This window comes from Thunnus thynnus, chromosome 15 (genome assembly GCF_963924715.1).
Source record: "Thunnus thynnus chromosome 15, fThuThy2.1, whole genome shotgun sequence".
Classification (NCBI taxonomy): Eukaryota; Metazoa; Chordata; class Actinopteri; order Scombriformes; family Scombridae; genus Thunnus; species Thunnus thynnus.
In genome coordinates this window covers 9851078-9868033 of record NC_089531.1, presented here as the reverse complement: position 1 = coordinate 9868033, position 16956 = coordinate 9851078, and the positions used below count along the sequence as shown (strand labels likewise).

Sequence of the window (16956 nt, the reverse complement as noted above, 5' to 3'; positions counted from 1 at the left end):
GACACAAGCAGCTACCACTTCCTTAATTCAACTTTATTTGACTGAAATAAACGATGTGTCCGACTGATGTTCCTTTTCATTTTGGAGGAAGATCCACTGAGATGTTCTCTTACCCCTTGTGAGGAGGGAGGTATGTCGTAAATCCCTTGTGTCCTGGGGTCTATTTGAGACGGGGGCACGTCGTAGACTCCCTGGTTTCGGGCACCGCCTTGCTGTGCAGAGAACATCTGACCAGGCGGAATATCATACACCTGAAACATGAAAGTCACATAAGATAAACATCAAATAATGAATAACAAATTATGCTTACTGAAAAAGTTACGGAAACAAAGAAGTGAAAAACTCTACTAGTTTTACTTCTGTAGAAGAAGATAATATGTTAACTAACATCAGGACCGCACTGCAAGTTTTATCAATTTAACACAAGATGACAAGACAAAACTATAACCGTCAAGGTTCTTTTTCTGAGGAAAATTAGGTCACTGCAAAGAACAGGATATGTGGTAGATCAGAATAGGAAACACATTTGAGATCAAAAGAAAGAGACAAATTCTGAGTTACTGTTTGCCTAAAACTATTCTCGCTCTGTTGTTGATTACTGTCATTTTTGTTTTTTTATGACTGATTGACAGCTGCGGTAGATGGAAACAGAAGATGCAACTAAACAAAAACACACAAAACAAAAGTATTTACGTTTTTATACTGTATATACATCATACCGGTATGTTTGCAAGTTGCATTTCTTTAACTACAGATCATGTATACATCATATTTTTGGATTTCTCTTACAAATCCAGGCAGCAATTGGCTTCCATTCATTTCATTTAGCAGACTCTTGTTATATAATCATCACAGTAAAACCTCAAGTCTGCTACACTTTTGCCAGCGTTCCACTATCTCTGCGAGTTAATGCACTTTCATTTTGCAGTACATTATCTCAAAACAACCCACCAACTTTGACCTGAAATATTAAGCAGACTTAATGTTTGCTTTGTGCGATAACACAAGTAAAGCGAAATTTCAAGAGGTTGTTAAGTGGTTTTGTGGTACAGAAATGAACAGAAACCCCCAAAAAAAGAGACTGAGAAATGCATTTAAATTATTAGAACAAAGCAACGTGTGAAGTTTGTGGTAAATGGGCTAAAACGTGCAAAACCACTAGTATAATTGTTGAAAATGAAAGAAAAACGATATCAAGAAAAGTGCAGTTTGGCACTTTTTTATCATAAATTTTATCTTGCATGTGTTACTTATTTTATTTTATTATTTTTTGTTCATGATTACAAATGAGTTCTGTAAGATTTTTTTTTAAAAAACAGCCAAAATGTAACATACATCCATTTGAAATCAAATCAAAATGTGCACTAGTGGTTATTCACTGCCATTATTATTAGATTTAACTTATTTTCAAGTAGCCAGAATAGGTCATACTGTTATACTGTACATGCTGTGGGAATATGAGACACCTACCCCCTGTGATCTACTGGGTGGGACATCATAGAGGTCCTGCTGGTTGTGCTGACCGGGGCTGTAGGTGTAGGACTGTCCCACTCTGGTCGGGGTCACCACCTGTCCAATCACAGCAGGGGGAGAGACAAACAATCAGGGCTGCTGTCTAGAAACGACACCTGGGGCACAGCAGTGTGCTCGAGACAAATGCTCAGTATCACAAATTGCAAACACACTGCTCCTCTCCTGCCACCCATCTCTTAGACTTCCGTACATCTGTCCTGGATCTCCGTTGTTTTGCCTGTTTCTCATTCCAAGTCCTCAAATGACCCAGCAACAGTAAGTGAGTGCAGTTGAGGCAGATAGATACTGACAACAGAGACATCCTCCCTGTTTCAGTTTATTTGTGGAGAATCTAGCGCACAGGAACCTGGAGGAGCAGGCTAAAGCAGGATCCTTCGTCAGGAAGTTTACACTCAAAACAGTCAGACTGTGTATCTTTTGCTAAACAGTGGCCACAAATGACAATTACAAGAGTGAATTCCTCTTAATTTCTCAAGATTTTCTTGAGTCAATTGCTTTAAGGATTTCAGTGGGATGTTCTGGTGGTCTCAGGGTTTAGTGTGCTCACCATGTAATCACAATGTCCCTGGATTGAGTCCAGCGGGGGACTTTTGCTGCATTCAACCCCTTTATATTTCCCTCTATTTAATGTCAGCTCTATACTGACTATATAAAAAGGCAAAAATACTGAAATACCCGAAACGTCTCCTGCAAAGTACTGTGTTTATTTATTATCGTGATAAAACCAGTGAAATGTTTATCTGTGACAAACAAAACCTGCAGTGTAGAAAGTCAGCCAACTGTCTGAGTAATGTCAGTTACACAGCAACAATATTTATCAAAAGTTTGCTGACATAAGCGAGAATTAGTGCATATTAGCTAATGGTCATACCAGACAGCAAAGTCCCTTGAGTGCAGTGTGTTTTATTGGTTATTTTTTATGAGGAAAACTGTTTTTTTTTCCTCCTTCTTTCAAAAGTTATAGTCCTGCTTTAAAGGTTAAAAAGCTAATATATTGAGACATTTTGTGACTAAAGCTGGCTAACATTAGCTCGCATTAGCTACTGGTCATACCAGACCAGATTACATGTATTTTTCATCTTTGAAATGTTACAGTCATTTAAAGGCCTAAAAGCTGAAATATTAAGCAAGAGAAAGTGATAAATATAGAACTAAAAATTGAGTTTGATGGGTTATATTTTTAGCTCTACTAGAGAGCAGAATCAGTCACAAAAAAACCCCAAAAAATGAAAGCTTAAGTGGTGCATTTGAGCTATAAAACGCGTAAAAGTTTTTATTATAGTACTGGCTGAAATATGAGTTTTAAAATCCAGGAATATTAGCTCCTGGCGAAGTAATCATTGGGTCGTTGGTACTGATGAACAACCCACTTAACATTTTGTGCTGTAGGGATTTAATGCACCTTTAAAATATTTTACACTGTGGTGCAGACAGGCTACAGAATAATGGTGCGATTACTGCTTGGAAAACAAAACACAAAACACATTTCGCTTGCTTCACCTGGGCCCGTGACATTTCTGCCCCAGTTAATGTTTTTTATCTCATATTCCCCTCTCTTTTCCCGTCAATGCTAATCAGTCCCTCCACACCTCCTAATCCCGGTGTTTCCATCCCCCCCCTCCTCTCCTCTCCTCTCCTCTCCTCTCCGTCTCTTAGCCCCTAAAAGCAGAGCTGCAGACCTCCTTGCTGCGTCAGACAGACAGAGGAATGCTGGGAATGTCCTTCCCTGAGCCCAGTACTGCTCCTCTGCCCCCACGCACCACTATCGCCACACTGGAACGAGCAGGGTTCATTAACAGGGCTCGAAAATAGGAACCATACGCATGGCTTCCTGGCAGAGGGGAAACGTCTCCAGGGAGGTATAAGACTTTAGTCCCAGCATCCACTCTTGAGTCGCCGTATAGCCGAGTTAATATCCTAATACCATCTCTCATACTGCACAGACATTTATCGGAGCGTGAGCAGTAGGAGCGGTAACCTCAGCCAACTCAGAATAGGATTAATGTTTCTGAGGAAGAGGCAGAGGGGAGGGAGGAGGGGGGGTGGCTGGTTTGTAAAAGAGATTTATGAAAAAAGGTAACAGAGGTGGAATAGGGGAGAGTGAGAGGAACGGAAAATGAGAGTACGTCGCCTAGTATGGAAAGGAATGCCATTCATCTGAGCTGGAGTCTGACTAACAGTAGTCCATATGGTTCTCATAAGTCCAATCTGAAACAAGCCCATGGTGATTTAAGGTGTTCATTGTTGGCATTCCTGTCCGTGCATGCATCATCCCAGCAGGCCCGTGGGGTCAGAGCTGAAACATACACTGCGGGCTTTAAACGCGTCAACTCGGCTCTGAAATAAACCAGCGGAGGAATAAATAGCCTCGGCTGCTTTTGGCTCTTCTCACGCGCTGTTGCTCGTAGACTCTGGGCTGTTAAAAGCTCTCAAAGCATGTAACCAGACACAGCAGATAGCGAGCTAGCTGTTCACAAAGTAACAACAAAGTGATGCTCGGTAAAAAAGGTCACTTTAGCTCGGCTGCTGTCCCCGCGGGTTCGAGTCTGCGCACTGACGATAAGCGGGGATGTCTGGGCTCGGCTGCCGTATGCAGATGGCAGCGAGGTGTCTGTCAAAGACCTCGGTGACCTTTTTCAGCAGGTACATGTCATTGCTTTGAGTAGCACTCTGCTCATCAGTGGCTCCTCTCAGCCGCCGCCAGATGCACACTACTCATTTATTTCCCATCTCCTCCCTCTGTTTACCCAGCAGGCTGTTGCTGCGAGGCCGCCTCGGCGCTGCTATAATTGCTGGTGGGTAAATATTTACCGCGTCCAATGAGGTCGGCGCTTTTCGTGGCGGCGCTGGCAGAGAGAGAGAAAGAGAGGCGCGGCGATGACATCATGAAGAGCCAAGGCGACTGAGTAAACATTTGTTCTCACTCAGGTGATAAAGGCTCTTAGGATTCCTTCATGGAGGAGGCAGAGCAAACCGAGTGACTGAGGAGGGATCAGGTTTAAACTAGTGCCCTGAGGAGCCAAATAGAGGCCTTGTTAACGCTCCGACGCGTTGCGGTGAGTGACGACTTACGGCTCTTTCAGCAGAATACCGTGTTTACTTAGCATCCTGGCAGGCTCAGGTTTTGGCAGGTAGGACTTTTCAGCTTTACTTCAGAGTCATTTGAGAGGTGTCGTCATAACGTAAACAACTACCTCATAGGCTTGTTATACACTCTGTTTTTTTATATATATTGCACAGGCAGCACGTTTTACTGCATTTAATCTGAGCAATGATTTCACTCTAATCTTATAATCTTATCGTGATGATATTATCTTATGACATTATTGTTCAAAGTCCAAATTTATGTTTGTGAGTTTTTGTTTCACACATAGTTTGATCTCACATTAAGTGTAAATATAAAGCTGAAATGATTCATTGATTAATTATTAATTAATTGAAGATTAATTGGCAACTATTTTGATAATTGTCCTGTTTAAGGCACTTTTAAATGCAAAAAAAATGTACTCGTTTCAGCTTTGAATATTTTTTGAATATTTGCTGGTTATCTTCGTCCTCCGTGACATTCAAATTAATCTCTTTAGGTTTTGGACTGTTGGATAAAAAAAAGCAATTTGAAAATGTCAACTTGGGCTTTGGGAGATTACTGAAATGGATTTTTTTTTTTTTTTTTTTTTTACTATTTTCTGATTGATAATGAACATAATTGTCAAAAGTCTTTGCTTTGAACATCAGTTTGACTGTTTTAAAGATGATGTTTGCTAATATTTGCCATATCAACAGACGACAAATAAGTGGAGGAACGTACAGTAAATAACGCAAATACTTCCACACACAGTCTGATGAGTATGAAAATGATGAAAATCATATGTTATGGACTTTGCAGATCTCAGCCCAGTCAACACTTATGGAAGATTTTGGACACAGCTCTCAACCACCGTCATCCAAACACCAAATGAGGGGTTATCTTTTAGAAGAATGGTGTTCATCCATCAGAGATCTATGCCAAGATGTAGTGAAGCTGTTCTGGAGGCTTTATACAAGTTTTCTTTTACCTACCTGCACATCAAATATCAGAAAACATCTGTTATGATATTGTGATTATAGTCGCCCAGCACAGCCTTGGTATACTTTAGCCCCATTGTGTGTGGGTGAGTAATAGCACCTGTGTGTGGCGAGTCTTTATAGGAAATCATCATTTCACACCCTTTCATTGGTAACTTGCTTGCTGACATGAATCAACAACCCTAATGAGGCTTTTCCACCAAAGATCAGCTTATAAAAGACGGCGATAATGACACTGCTGACAATGTGGCAACTGCCCTCTATTGAATTCAATCCATCCATCTCATTACTCACACCTCCTCATCTCCTTTCTTTTGCTGCCACCTCTCCTGCTCTCTTATTCATCTATCTGGACAAAGTCAACCTCTGCCTGTTTCCTACCTTCAGCTCTGTCAGCACAGCGCTGTTGGCTAACCTTTTAATGATTGAGGGTGGGCAGCAGAGAGACCCAGATAGAGACACCCAAGGGCACAGGGGAGAATGAAATCTAAATCACCAGCTGTGGCAAACTAACCGTGCTATCAGTCACGTATTGGTTGATAGTGTCACTTTCTATGTGACTGCATCTCCTAAATGTAGGGTGTTTTCTGCTCTGTAATAACCTGCCCTTCTTTGCTTTGCTGAATCACAGTACAAAGACGTCTCTTGCGGTGCCGCTCGATAACATTCCCCTCCACCACTTGGAGCTGCACCAGCCTATTAATGTGCCAAACTAATTAATGCAGGTAATTAAGTCTTGAATCCTGCGAGGCCTTCAGCCATCTCCATAACACGTCCAAGTGGCTAAACCCAAACAGACAGCGAGCTTAATGAGGAGCATTAAAAGAGAACACACTGATTTTAGCACGAATGAGGATCATCTGTCATCCTCTCTGATCAAAGCGGCTTCTTAATCCTGGGGCATGATTATCTAAAAAGACGTAATGTAAGACGAAGTCTAGCACTCATTGTTTACTATCTAAGAAAGCAATATCATGAGACAATCCCCTGAATTCTAAGGAAAAAAAAAAAGAGGATAATGTGTAATGAGAAATGTTTTGAAAGACCCCTCAGCATAAATCTTACAGAGTCTACAGATGTGTTAGCAGCTCTGGGAGGCTAAACTTAGCTATATGCTAAAGCTAGAATAGCAACATGATCACAGTGACATTGCTAATATGCTGATGTTTAGCAGGTATTAATGTTCATGATCTTAGTTAACTGTGTCAGCATGCTAACACAGCTGAGGCTGATAGGAATGTCATTAGTTTTGTTTTGGACACATTCAAATTTCGACCTGATGTTGCCACTAAAATAAATGTTAAATGGATTGTCAAAATTATTTCAACTTATCCTGAGAGACATGAATCACGACACGATTTCACTCAAAACCACAAATGTCAACCTCATGGTGGCATTAGAGGAAAAGTGAGGGCATCATTGAAGTAATTAGGATTCACCCTGATGGACCATGAATGTCTATTTCATAACAATCAATCTAATAGTTATATCAGTCTGAACCAAAGTGGTCGACCAACCGACCGACCGACTGACAGACATCACCGTCCCAAAAGATATATGCTGCTAACATGGCTGAAAACTTTCCTGTCTTTTCTCCTCCTGCTTTTAGTAAAGTTCATCACAGACTCTGCTCTGAACTTTTAAGGGGGAAAAAGTCCTCTCAGTATGTAAAAACCGCGGAGCAGATTACTTTCGGTGCAACTGATTTATGACCTTGCCCCTCGGTCAGATCTCATGGGCCAGCGATTCATCACGACTGTGACAATGGCGAGCAGACGAGCGTCTGAAGGAGTTGGCTCGCTCCAGGAAGAAATAACTCACTTATCTGGAGCTGAGATCGTTGTGTGCATGATTAGGCAGCGAAAATATGGCCGAGGCAAACAAACAAGCCATTCATTACAGACAACCTGGTTAATTCCAAACACAGTTTTATCAAGGTAAATGGCACACCCTCGTAAGCCATAAACAGTTATCAGACCACTTCCTTGAGTTGTGTGGGAGCCTATTAATCCTTTTGTACTTCTTTATGGCACTACTGGATCTATCGGTATGACACAGTAAACGGAGGAAATGCCCATACAAGGAGCAGATCTCATGAGTCAGGAAGTGAGGAATGAAAAGGCCGTCTGGTAGGAGTAGATAAGAAGCTCAGCAGAGATCTTTGAACTCTGAACCCAACCCATCTTTGAACACCGTGACCTCAGCGCCTGAGTCAGAAGGGGAAGCACAGAGGAAGCGGGAATACCGAGGAGTGAAACAGACACACCTTTCAGAGCCGGAGAAGAAAGAGGAAATCAAGAGCAGCAGTCTCATTGGTGATAAGAAACAAGCTTTTAAGAGCCGAATGATGAAAAGGCGGCACAAGGCCTCCATGTGAGAAGACTCTTTGTGCGACCGAGAGCTCCAGGCATCTGTCCCACATGGTCCCAGCTCGGAGGCCTTGAAGGGAGGGCAGCTGTGGAGCTCTTTAGCTCACCCTCCCAGGAGGGTTACCCAAGGACAAGGCCACAGCATCAAACCAAACAGCCAGAGAGGCAGAGAGCGCCAAACCTCAGTATGCCTTTATATACCAAAGCCCCACACCACATGAAGAGAAAATATCCAGTCACCAATCTGGATTTGCACTGTGGGGCTGGCATGCAAACCCGAGGACGCATTCTGGGGGATATATGCAGACAAGAGTGCACGAATGCATGACTGTACACGCGCATACACACACACACATACATGGTGAGGAACATATAGGAACCTTTCTCTGTGGGAGGGGAGGAAGGCTTTAGCGTAATATGAGAGGGGATTATCAGTCTAGGAAGCCTGCATCAGTCTCCATAATCATTTGGGAAGCGAGTGTGCGAATGTGTGTCTGTGCTTGAATGCACTTGACAACAAGAAAATGGCTGTTTTCCTTCAGCGCCATCGGCTTTTAGCACGTTACACCGCACACAGCGTGAGTAAACACTCGCGGCCTGTCATCAATACTGCTCCGCAAAGACAAGCAGTAGTAAACAAGACTGAGTTTGGTGTTTTGAAGAGCAAAGGTCAGGGTTTGGGTTTCACATCAACAGAAATGATCCCCCCCTTAAATGCTTTGACGCAGTAAAGAGCGCTTACAGAGTTACAAACTGGGAGGAATGACTTGTTTGTTTGTTTTAATGATATCCTCAATATTCCTCAACATAAAAACACAGTAGTGTCCTGGATAATTTCACAATACAAAAGGTTTTTATTATGATTATAAGTGTAATTATTTTAGCTTTGGGAAATCATGTTTTTTCAGTCAGTCTAACACTTTGTAACACACATAAATTCATCATTATTAAACACGTTGCACAATTCATATCAGGGTCTCTCTGGTAGAGTTTAGAGGATTAAAACTCAACTTAATTTAAAAATAAATGATGTATTGAGGTCAACTGTAGACTGAAGTTAGTTAAGGTTATCTGTAAGAGACTGAATACTGTAGATGTTTTGAAAAATTTAGAGTAGAGAGAGAGAGAGTTGCTATTTCACATTAAGAAACAGAGAGTCATCCCATTTGCTCTTTGATGGATTTAGATAAAATATTCATACTGAAGCTCACGCTGGTCTGCACCATTTTATTTTTCTGCTGAATGTTTTTATCAGGTTTCTATAAATCATAATCTTCAGCTTCTGCTCTCTCATGTCAAAACAACTGGATGTTTTTTTTTTTTTTTGAATAAAATGCACTTTGGGATAAACTCAAGCTTTTTCTCTTTGAGGTTTTAATTAAATAACCAGATATTTTCAAATGCAGTTTTTCATATTTTATACTGAAGATTCAACCAAAACAGTTTCATATCCATCCAAGCTGTGGAAGTGCTCCAATTGCTGGTCACGCAACAACATCCACTCAGGAAAAGAGCAGGACTAAAGGTAAAAAGATTAGTCGATTAATTGATTTGTTGGTAGAGAGAGAATTTGGGAACATTTTAGGGTTGCAGCTTCTTAACGGTGATGATTTATTGTTGTTTCTTCTCTTATATTATAATAAACTTTTGACTTTTGTACTATTGGCCAGACAAAAATATCAAATCTGAAGATAAAACCAAAGACTCTGAACTGCAATTTTTCACTATTTTTGAATGTTTTCTAGACCAAACAATAAATTGAATAACTGAGAAAATAAATATTATTTGCAGCCCTAAGGGGACGTCTTGAACCCCGAATGCCTAAAATAACCTCCCATTTGGCAGCAGTATGTAGCAACAATACTTGCTGAGTTTGTCTTTTCCTGTGTCACCGCAGTTATTGCTGCTTTGGCTTAAAACAGGACTGACTGTGTCCACAGGGACTGACGGTGCTTCTGTCCAACAGTCAGACGTCACTGGAAAACAACAGAGCCTTGTCTGGATTCCTGCAACTCACATGTAGACCCAACTCATAGAAATGAATGTGTACGTCTCACACACACACACACACACACACACACAGAGTCAAAATCTTTCTGTTAAATAGACAGGAACAACCACTGAAAATTGCACCCACTTTGATAACCACAGATCGGGGGGAAAGTTAAACGTCCCAAGACTTAATTTAATCTCTCCAATAATATGATTACAGCACAAAACACACTTTCATTAGAAGCACATTTAATTTTCCATGTTATCACCAAAGCCTTTTTAATACCAGTCCTCAGTTAAGCCTTGCAGCCTGTTAGTGGAAAAGAGAGGTGTTGGTTGACAAGGCTGCTATATATGTGTGTGTGTGTGTGTGTATGTGTGTGTGTGTGTGTGTGTGTGTGAGTGTGTGTAGGTTGATTAACAGGTCTCTACTCTCAGCCCGCTGGCTCTGACTGACTTTATCACAACCGCTCCTGTGCAGTGAATCACACAAAGTCCTCTAAGCTCCCGGTGCCTGCTTCCTCGTATTTACCTTCTAAAATGCACACCTTATCTCGTTTCAAGCTCATTTCAATGATGGCTGAAGCTGATTTGTTAAGAAAAAAAAAAAAAAAAACACCCCAAGGATGTCAAAAGCTCATCCAGCGTATAATTACTATCTGTCTCCTGGAGGGATGATCTGGTCTGAGGTGCTAGAACTAGTTAAGCGGTTGAATAACCAGGGAATTTTCTCTTTCATGTTTGAGCACATTCTGCTAAAGACGTCCATTTGTGGTGAAGGATTTGTGATGCGTTAAAAGCAAGACTATGAAACTATGAAATAATGGCCGCTGTGGCCATAAGTGACAGTTATTGTTAAGGGTATATGATAAAATACATAATAATAATAATAACAGTTATACAAGTAGAGAAGATTAAAAGTTAGCAATGCTAGTGACAAAACCATAACTAGCTTAACTTTGCTAATATTAGCTGTGAGCGACTGGCAGACCGGTTGCTAACGTTAGCTAACCTGAGAATGCATTTTACAGCTTATAAATTCAACTTTTTGTATGTAAAAAGGATGTTGTGTTAATTCATCTTTCGAGAGTTTCATAGTCACATGTTAAACCAGCAAAACTGAGAGGTTGTGCGTTTTCCTTGAACGTTTATGGATCAATATGTTGACAGCTTTTGCATATTTTGTGGTAACTGCTGGAGTTTTTCTATTACTTTTTAAATTTGTGTTTTAATTTCATTATTTTTGTCGATTTTTAAATTTGATTTATTGAACTTTGATTTAATTTATATTTTTATTTCTTCAGACATGAAATATTGCTTATTTTCTATATTCCGAAATCGTTGCCACAACATTACAGCTTCATTTTGCGTTGTGCGCCCTTTTTCTACGGCACTGTTTGATTTGTGACAATCACAGAGCCTGCACACTGAAGAAGGTATTGGCTAAAGCATCTATGGTTGTTATTTTTCTGTGCTGTAAATAAATAAAACATAAGACTACATTTTGTTGGGGTAATTCCTCTGCATGTGTTTCATAACAGACTCGCTGGGAAACTGGTCATCTCTGTGTGCTATAACGGGCTGTATTTTCTAGGAAAGTCTGAGATATATATGCTTTAAATGATATACCATCCAGCCAATAAAACAGCACATATACATAATGGACTCACTGTTTGGAGGATTGTATATATAGCTATACTGCAAATGACGAAGCCAAGTGTGTTTGTCAGTGATCCTTGGCACATTTAAGTACAGAAAAACCTACTTTCAATGCAGCTGGTCTCCACCAAAATCCAAAAAAACAGCTTTGTGCTGTTTGCTTTTCCACGAGTTCTTCCCATATTCACTGCCTTTCTGTGGCTTAGACTGGCTCTGCTACACACAATGTGCCAATATACAACTAAAGCCAAATGGGAGCCCAGCACAAAAACACTACCCTGCTCTGTGGTGAGCGCCAGGCCCGGCACACCCTGTCCACATTTCACATCACAGACCCACAATCTCTCCGGCCTCACTGGGTTCTGTGTGTGCGCAATCACACTGATGAGAGTCGTGGCACACTGGAAGGATAACAGGTCACGGTGTAAACGTGTAAATGCCATGTCCTATCACATCTAATACCCGCACTTGCCGGCGCAGACCACGCCCATCAGAGTTGATGTTATGTTTTAAATCCGCTCTGATCCGAAAGAACTGTCTCCGGAGGTCAGGGAACAGACCAGCCTCCATCTTCTCTCTTCCTCTAAACCCTCCTTTTTCCTTCATTTTCTGCTTTTCTGTGCCTCAAACCTCCTTTATACTGCTGTATTTGTAGAATAATACTTTAATTGACCATTGGTTTTTAAACTCAGTCAAAGTAAATGTTGGAAAATCTAATTACATACAGAATTTCTGTTTTCTATCATTATAAATGTAATATTCTGGGATTTTTGGACTGTTGCTTGAACAAAACAAACAATTAGAACAGGTTAACTTGGGCTCTGGGAAACTGAAATGGCATTTTTTATTTTGACTAGACCAGGGATGGGGTATCATGTGCCATAGAGAGCCAAAAGGCTGCAGGTTTTCATTACAGCCAATCACTCCAGCAGGTGATTTCATCTGGTGGGGTCTTGTTGGAATAAAACCCTGCAGGCTGCTGCCTCTCCATTGTGCATCATTTGCAATTCCTGGACTAATCGGCTTATAAAAAATTTAATTGACAGATTAGCTGATAATGAAATGTGATTAGTTGCGGCTCACGGCAAATGCAAACTAGAGTCTCCTTTCTTGCTCTCTTTGTCTCACCTTGCTCGGCGTGTTATCAGCAGCTAGTGTGCTCCTCGGCGGGACTTGGTAGATGTCTTGTGATGGAGGAACCTGATAGATGCTCTGCTGGCTCTGCTGCTGTGGACTCTGCAGGGACGGTGGCACCTGGTAGACCCCCTGTGACCCCGAGCCAACCTTCTGCTGGTAGGCCGCGCTCTGAGTAGGAGACTGGGCGGCGGCAGCAGCGGCGGTTGGCGACTGGGCGTCAAACATCGGCCCGATCAGCAGCTTCAGGCGGTTGCCCGGGGCGATGCCTTGGCGGCCGTGCAGGGAGCAGAGCCACCAGCCCTCCAGGCCGCCTGTGTTCTGCTCAATGACGGTCAGGATGTCCCCTTTCCGGAAGGCCAGCTCCTCCGGGGACTCCGGCATGTTGTCGTACAACGCTTTGGCCATCAGGTTCTGCAGAAAGAAAGATCAGACATTCATCAAAGTTCTTTGCTTCATTATAACAGATAAAAGGAAGAAGCAACAACAACATTTGTCAGGTTTCACTATTACTTTAATATTCCACTAAAGGTTAAAGGAATAGTTTGACTGTTCATTTTCACTTTCTTGCTGAAAGTGAGATGAGAAGATGTCTCATATCTGTCCAGTACAGCTACAGAGAGCAGTTGTTTAGCTTAGCTTAAAACACAGACTGGAAACAGGGTGAGAACAGCTAACCTGGCTCTACATAACCCACATTTTTACACTTCTAAATGAATTAGATATAACATGTTAATAAGTGAGCTTTATAGGTGCATTTTGTCACCTTTGTACAGAGCCAGGCTAGCTGTTTCCCCTGTTCTAGTATTTATGCTAAGCTAAGCTAAGCTAACAAGCTGCTGGCTGCGGCTTGTATCAATCTACTCTTCTGATTCTCAGCAAGCAAACAAATAAGCGTAGTTCCCAAAATGTCCAACTGTTCCTTTAAGACACTTGTGTTGACCACCGTTGACCGTGCCTCTATAGCAGTTTAAAATGCTTTGATGAATGACATGCTGGTGAACTTCTGTCTGCACATTAAATTACCATGCAGGATCGCATTAGCCTTCAGCTCTACACCAGATGTCTTTCAAACCAATCTGAACTTGATGGGATTTTCTCAGCTTGCGCCCTGCTTCAGGGCACAGTTTACCTAAAGGGCCAGTGAGGGTTGAGGGATAATGACTCCAAACCGCAGATTTTGGAGATAGGAGAAGCCCTGGAGTGTGCCACTTTTGTGTGTGAGAGAGGCATTTACTACTAATTGCCTCGGTAAATGCATCAATCTTTTTTTTCTTTAAGCCTTTATTCATCCAGGGAAGGAATTAACTGAGCATTAATACTCCTTTTCAGCGGCTTTATACTCCCACAATTACAAACATTGCCTCCTGGGAGCTTCCCAGCACAACAGTCCTGTACTTTCAACCACGTACAGTAAGCTCTATATAAACAATTAGGGATTAAGTGCCTTGCTCAAGGGCACCTTAACATTAGATACTGAGGGAAATGTGTGTTTTTTTCATCCAGTTTTACCAGCTTATCTCCGTTTCATGCCAAAAAACTCTCTTCACCAACTTCTGTAATACCACCACCCTGTCAGATGGGTTTTGTAAAGACAACATAAAACACATCTCGTTTGTTCAGTTATAAAAATATCTTATAATGAAGATGATTGAGGCTGCGGGATTGAAGCCAAAATCTGCTTTTCGTCTTCATGAGCTCATCTCGCAACAGAGTGGAGCTGGATTAAATTCACTTGCATCAGATAAAACAGGATTCCTAATAGGACTACACACTACATGCACATTTGTATCAAAAAGACATTTGTATCTACAGTGTGGGGATTATTAGAAAGATGTAAATAACTTAACTGTTTAAGCATCTGAATACAACGTCTAAAAGGAAAAGTAATGCATGTCAGTTTCACTCATCTTCCCCAGTAGCTTTGTCTTTTTTTTTTTTTTTTGCTCCGTGCTATTAACACCTCACCCTTCTAGCTCAGTGTGGGAATCAGGAAGCCCAGTATGTGACTGCCACTGGTTTGAGACTTTCTTGAACCCTCTTTGGCCTTCCTCTTTCCTACCCGGCTTAAATCAGGCAGTTCCCATGTGAAACTCTCTCTGCTTGTAACATCGTTATCTCTCACTGTGGGCCTGGCCTCCCTGGCTATTGTCTAAGTACACTGTCAGCGCCATTAGCCAGCAACACACGCCGCACAATTACACACCCACAATCACCCCCCGCTACCAACTAGCTGGCCTGCAGGCCCCCGCAACAAGTTCGATTGTGACCCCAGAGGTCATCGTCGCCCCAATGACAGCGTACTTGCCTGTTTGCTCATTCCAATAATTTGATCAAGGCTGGCAGAGTCATCCATGCGGAAGCGAAATGCTGATTGCTGTGATTACTTCTGCTGCTAGTTTGAATATATTTGTTCTAAGAAATGATTGACGAGTTTAAAGCAGCTTCCTGTACGCAGTGACACCCACCTGCTGTGGTTAGCACTTGTGTTTAATGATGGGAGGAGAAATTAACTCACACAAACAAAAACACCACGTATCATGCTACTCTGTTGTCTCCTTTGTCCCTGCAAATTACTGCTATAACCACCTGCCAAACCAATGCCAAACACCACTTTCACCAACCACAGGCATACGCATCACAAAGCAACGAGTGCACTCGCACACACGTGTAAAAGCTAACAAAATAAACACCTTTATTCGAGTGGGCATACAGCCCGGCTACGCTTTGTGAAGATAAAAGGCTGGTGGAAGAAACTATGAAATAGAAACTGTGAATTTGTCTACTAAACCACATTGAGATGGAAGATATCTGCAGTCAAATGTGTCAAGAGCACGGCAACACATTCACACAAACATATTCGCCCTTTTATGTAGCCTCGGTGCAGATTGAGACTAATTTTAGCACTTAGGACATACATTAACCCTAATGTTTTGTTTGAGACGCTGGGCCCTCTTTAACAGCTCAAAACGACACACTTAACATCATTTAATAACATTTATACTTCCCTAATTTTATGAGAACTGCTTATAAATGCACAGTATTATGCACAGTACCAGTCAAAAGATTGGACACACTTTCTCATTCAAATTTAACATTTAAACACAAAATACTTCCTTATTATATCCATATTTTGTCACCGTCATCAAATGTGCATTTTGTGGTGCATTTAAATTCTTGTTTACATACTGCACTGGGTTTTAATAGAGTCAGATGAAAAAATTGGTTCATTTTGTGATTATCGTCGATTTTTTTTTTTTTTTTTTACACACACAGCAGTGGGATCTGTGAGAATGATGAGAAAGTAAAGGTGATGTCATCAAAGCACAAGGGTTAATATCATGTGCAAAAACTCAGCAAACATGCACAGATAGTATCATCTGCTGCGGTAAGTCTTAAGGCCACAAAGATCCCCAATAGGCTCTGTTTGACACATTTTCACACGCTTAACCCTCATTCTCACTGCGGTTTGCTTTTATTGGGGCAGAGCTTGTGGGTAGGTTAACATACAGATTGTTTAAATGGAAATTTTTATAGCACCTCGACCAACAAAGAGAAGATGGGTCAGAGTAGAGTCCAAACATAGAAGCTGATCGTGATTGTAAAACTGCTAAACTTAAGCACCGTGAGAAACACAAACATCACCCCTAATCATATCGAACAAACAGGTTGTTAGCGGTATTGGCTGAGAGAAGCATGCAGATCCCTTTGAAGTGATGCAAACGGGGGAAGACTCAGCTCCTGTCGTCTTGTTTTTGTTTGCTTCAGTCCGCCGCACCGTTGTAATCGGAGCAGGTGAAACTGACTATTAAAGCGGGCGTCAGATCTCTGGCATAAACACTGGTTAGTCACAACACGGTGACTCCATCACTTGCCACTGATCCTCCTATAAACACATGTGTTTGCCATTTGTCAGTGGGCAGGCACGCGGTGGTGGGGAGGGGGGGAGGGAGGGGGGAGGGAGGGGGGAGGGAGGGCCCCTTCTGCTGCACCCACAGATGAGTGCGAGCTTACAGGAAGCTATCGATTATAAGTCAGTGAGGCGAGAGGCGTTGTGCCACTTCCTCGTGTAAATATGACACCTGACCTCAAATCGTAATGAGATTCACAAGTGCATATTTTCTACTATAAGAGGCCTCCCACATTTAATATATAGCAGTAGAAGATATGCAATATTAAATACATATCTGACATGTTGAAATAA

General features: G+C 41.7%; 1 protein-coding gene across 3 annotated transcripts in view; it reads right to left on the bottom strand.

Annotated features, from left to right (window-relative positions):
* The window catches only part of nedd9 (neural precursor cell expressed, developmentally down-regulated 9), a 35171-nt gene that overhangs the window by 3839 nt on the left and 14376 nt on the right, over positions 1-16956 (bottom strand). For all 3 annotated transcript variants that reach the window (XM_067612450.1, XM_067612451.1, XM_067612449.1), the window contains exons 2-4: positions 12747-13166; positions 1471-1569; positions 114-251 (exon numbers count right to left, since the gene is read on the bottom strand). In XM_067612450.1, the coding sequence (XP_067468551.1) occupies positions 114-251; positions 1471-1569; positions 12747-13160 (651 nt within the window). In that variant the 5' untranslated portion in view covers positions 13161-13166. The remainder of the gene's footprint in view (positions 1-113; positions 252-1470; positions 1570-12746; positions 13167-16956) is intronic.